The 4890-nt window shown below is 34.9% G+C and overlaps 1 protein-coding gene across 1 annotated transcript; it reads right to left on the bottom strand.

The window, feature by feature from the left end:
- Positions 1–539: 539 nt before the first annotated feature.
- On the bottom strand, positions 540–2039 carry LOC137715391 (DNA damage-repair/toleration protein DRT100-like). Its single transcript, XM_068454706.1, has one exon. It carries the CDS (start codon positions 1898–1900, stop codon positions 797–799), a length of 1104 nt encoding a protein of 367 aa, XP_068310807.1. The 5' UTR covers positions 1901–2039; the 3' UTR covers positions 540–796.
- Positions 2040–4890: the final 2851 nt, after the last annotated feature.

The following is a 4890-nucleotide window of genomic DNA, read 5'->3' as shown; positions in this document are numbered from 1 at the left end:
GAGAAATCTGTTAATAAGGTAGTCTAATTTGGTAACATGTAAAACAATTTTTACGAGAGTGAGGCCAGTGTAAGACTGAGTGAAACCGAAATGCAAAAAGACTCGTTTGTAATGTAAACTATCAAACAAATGATGACGTGATCAAGTATGTTGTCCTATTGAATAATTCTCCTCTGAAACTTAGCTCCGTCACTGGGTAAAGGTTGATTAGTAGGTTAGAAAACTTTTTAAAATGAAGGCATGCAAAAGGGTTTTTTCGAATTTCAAAAGTGGTATGTAATCCTGTAAACAGCTTTCCTTCAATTATTGGCATTCCAAAAGCAAAAATAAAAATAAAAATAAACCACTATTTCATCTTTTTCCACTTACAAAATTGGAAGATGACTTCTCCTCAAGAACAGTTTGCATTTTCATGGTCGATGGTCTCATCAATTTGCATGAAATGAGTAGACATAGTTTGGCCTTCCCCTTTTATGTCACAAGTCAAACATAATAGTGGCCCCAACCAAATACTCTCCATATATTCATGCAAAATTACGTGCATATTAAAAAATAAACACTAAAATTGTCGTAATAACAACGTTATAACAGACAACAAAATATCAATACTTAATAAATTTAAATTACAGAGAGCAGAATGCAAACTTTCGAAGCACAGTGCTTTATCAATTTAGCTAAGCCTAAATCCGCATAACAACGTTTAGGTTCGATAAAAATTTGAAAAATTTGACGTTAATAAGCGCAGTAAACACACCAATAATATAAAATACAAACACCTTCACAATCTATCTTTAAGCTAGCAAGTTTTTAGTGGCTTGCCACATAAGCAATCGTTGTAAATAAAAGACGACGCTTCAAGGTGGTCGAACGGCGAGCCGGCCGGAATCCGCCCGCAAAGGTGGTTGTGGCTCAAATCTAAGTGCCCGATATATGAAGCCGAAATGATAGATTTCGGGATATCGCCCCTTAAACTATTGAACGACAAATCAATCGCCGTGAAGTAGGATCCCCGTCCGAAAACATCCGGTATCAGGCCCGAAAGACAGTTTCGGCTCAAGTTCAAGTTGCTAATGGCCGAAACAATCAAACTGGGCGGTATACGACCCGATATTTTGTTGCAATCGAGATTTAGCGTTGCAAGAACTGCCATTTTGCCGATTGTAGCAGGAATCGGACCCGAAAGCTGGTTCAAGGAAAGATCCAGATCCGCGAGACGGTAAATTTGCGAGATCGAGCTCGGGATGGTACCGGTGATCAAGTTTCGGCTCAGCAAAGCCCGGCTCAGCATTCCGAGTCGGCCAAAATCTCGGGGCAACTCGCCCGATATTTTGTTGTTTCGGAGGTCAAGGTGCATGAGGCTGGAGAGGTTGGTGAGCGAGGCTGGTATTGGGCCGGAGATGAGGTTATCGGCGAAGTTGAGTACCGTGAGACGATGTAGCCGTCCGATACCGGAAGGAATCTCGCCGGAAATTCTGTTTCCGATGAGGTCAAGGATTCGGAGGAAAGGGAGCGTAGTGATGCATTTCGGAATCTCGCCGGTAATTCCCTTCCAGTCGGCGATGGTGACGCTGGAGAGACGGGTGAGGCGGTAGATGGCTGGGGAGATCGTACCAGTCATGTACCCGGTCCGGTGGGACTTCTCGAAAATCGGGTCCTCGGACTCGCCCCGGAGGTTTATGTCGGCAACACGGCGGGACTGTTGATCGCAGCTGATGCCTTTCCAGTTGTGGCAGCAATCGGTACCGACCCACGAGTTGAAGATCCCATGCTTCGACTCGTGGAGCGCCGACTTGAAAGCCAGCAGAGCTGCCCGGTCTGAAGGCGGACAGCCCTGAACGGCACAAGTAACTGCGAAGATTGTAATGGCCACTGCCGTTAAGTGAAGACGCACAGCTCCCATTTTTCGAAAGGATTGCTCACTGTTTGCTTACAAAGTATTTATGTTTTTGTTTGTGAGATTCAGTAAGGGTGTGTGTTGAGTTGTGTGCTGTCAGGTTTAGGAACTTGAAGCAGGGATAAGAGGGAAGGAGATGGGCATGAACTTACTGAGTCTCAGTGTGTTTATATATATACAGTGAGATTAATTTTTATGACGTTTTTGCCCTTAACGTGGGTATTTAGGGTTTATCAGCTCGGAGAAATTTTTCAATGTGGCGAAATATGGCCTGGTACAGTAAGTGTTATAATATAAGTAGTTGAAATTTTTTTTTCGTTCTTAACTATCCAACCATTTATATTATAACACTTACTGTATCGATTCGTCTAGTACAGTAAATGTTGTAATACAAGTAGTTGGAAATTATTTATTTTAATTAAATATTTAACAATTTGTATTATAACACTTAGTGTGTTGATCTGTGTTTCAAACACACTAAAAATCTCTGATTGACTTAGGTGTTGGGTGATTGCACTTTTCAAGACTTGGAGTATATATGACAATGAGTATCGTTTTCAATTCCTATGCTGCCTGAAATTTCATTGTATTATTGCCACATCACAAGATTGATTCACACAACATATTATAACAAAAGCAATTATGTACATGATATTTGAATATACATAATGCAGACAAACACGTAAGGATTAAAATAGTTGATACAGTTTGAGAGAGAGAAGGATAAATTATTACTCATATTAGTAATTATTTTGGAGAAATTAGGTTTTCATCTCTCATTTTGCTACTTCATTAATTAAAATTTTATTCCTTTACAATTTTTTATCAAGGTCCTTGGGTATTAATAACATCATTAATTATTTCAATAATAAAATATTTTTACCTAAAAATATTCATTTAGTGTTAAAAATGTTACAATTAGTATATTTATATTTATGGCTAAATTTTTTATCATATATTTTATTTTTAGTTTGTACTCATTTTAAATTTGCAAACCTTTTTTTAAATTTGTATCAATTTTCTTTTCAGTTTTAATTTGTACCCATATATTAATTCTTTTTGTGCCCATATTTTTTTAAAGTTTTATTTGTATTTGTGCCCATGTGTTTACCGTCAAGTGACATTGTATAATTAATCAATGATAGAAAAATTACATATGGTATATTTATGTTTTATGGCTAAACTTTGTATCATATATTTATATTTTTAGTTTGTACCCGCTTTTTAATTTGCAACCTTTTTTAAAAAAAAAATTGTAGTATTTTATTTTTAGTTTTAATTTGTACCCATGTATTAATTTCTTTTTGCACTCATATTTTTTAAAATTTCATTTGTACTCATAATTTTTTAATCTTTTATTTGTACCCTAATTTATTTATAATGTACTCATTCTTCTTTATTAATGTACTACTTTGTTATAAGTGAAATGTACCAATTTTTTTAACACTATGGATACATTCTTTTGCCATTTATTATTTCTTATTGTTACATAGTTTTTATCCATTTATTCAATTAAAATGTTTGAATTATTTTTATTGTAACCGTTTCTAATAGTATTAATGAGGGATTTTAAATTTATAGGATTATAAATCTCATAAAATATCAAACAATTAATATCAAAACTTTAAAAATATAAATATTAATAGTAATATAATGAGGTGTACAAAGTCAAGAGACTTTGATCAAACTTTGAATACCATTAAGATTTTAGTCAAAGAGTGTTAGAGACTAGGGACCGCATCCAAAGTATCCCATTTATTTTAGGTAATGAGGTTAAGATAAACTATGAATATGTGTAATGACTCGTAAATGAGGTATACTAGGTAACTGAACGCATGAACTAGTTGGGAAAGAAATAAGGTTAAATCTTGCATCCTTTCATGAGGAATGTACATATCGATTCTTTGTGAATAATATATCTTTATTGCATAAATTTTATAATCAAAACCATTCAATTTCTAAACTTTCATAAAAAGATCATTTTTAAAAAGAATAATTCAAATCGGATTGTTTAATTATCTAAATTTATGGAACAATAGACAAGGTGAGTATCAAGTAACATGTTAACCATCTACATATTTAATACATTTGGATGTCTAAATGATTACTTTGTCAGAGATAAGATTAAAATAAATTCTTAATATGTAGAATCACTGATGATTAGGTAAATATTGGGGAAAAATGATAGGATTGGATAGAATTTAACATTTATATCTGATCGATTTAGGAGATGATCAGAAAGGGTGTGGATTAAATTTGAGGCTTGAGGTGGGGCTCAAAAATAATAATTGAAATATATACAGCTCAACATGGGGGCATATGAGAGTGGGTGGAGGAAGAAGATAAGGGTGGGGAGGGGCCTTGGCTAAATTTTGCGGGGAGTACGATGAGAGTTGGAGCACATGGCAGCTTGAGGTCCATATATATATATATATATATATATATATAGGTTACATAAGTTTAGAGAGAGAGAGAGAGAGAGAGAGAGAGAGAGAGAGAGAGAGAGAGAGAGAGAGAATGTTAGGGTTTTTCATAAATTTTCTGTCAGGGATGAAGTATCTGCATAAAATAACGTCTGATTTTGAGTTAATTCCATCGAATAGGTTGGCCGTATGGAACAGAACAAAGTAATTGTCGTAGTTGAGAAAGAGAAAGAAACCTTCTTTTTCTTTCTTTATACCAGTGATATTGCGTGATGAATATTCGGACTCCGAACCTCATTTGCAAAAATAATACTCCTAGTTACCTGCAGAAAAGAAAGAAATTAAATACCATAAACTTGAGAAGTTCTCCAAACCTAAGCATATATTTAGTCTCGCTAATTAGTAGATACCGCACTAATAATGCAGACAATGTCATTGGGAGAGGACGAGTTTCACCAAGCAACATTTTATAGAGTGAAAAACTATAGGTATATCGAAGAGGGAAAACAAGACAAAGGAATATATATTTTCACCCAAGCAATCTGATTTTTGTACTTGATTGGATGAGCACTT

The sequence above is a fragment of the Pyrus communis genome, chromosome 14, assembly GCF_963583255.1.
Source record: "Pyrus communis chromosome 14, drPyrComm1.1, whole genome shotgun sequence".
NCBI lineage: Eukaryota > Viridiplantae > Streptophyta > Magnoliopsida > Rosales > Rosaceae > Pyrus > Pyrus communis.
Note: the sequence above shows the minus strand (reverse complement) of the source record. Positions and strands in the feature narration are given on the sequence as shown.

Excerpts from the sequence above, each read along its gene's own strand:
- LOC137715391 (XM_068454706.1), bottom strand. The coding sequence starts at position 1,900 with ATGGGAGCTGTGCGTCTTCACTTAACGGCAGTGGCCATTACAATCTTC.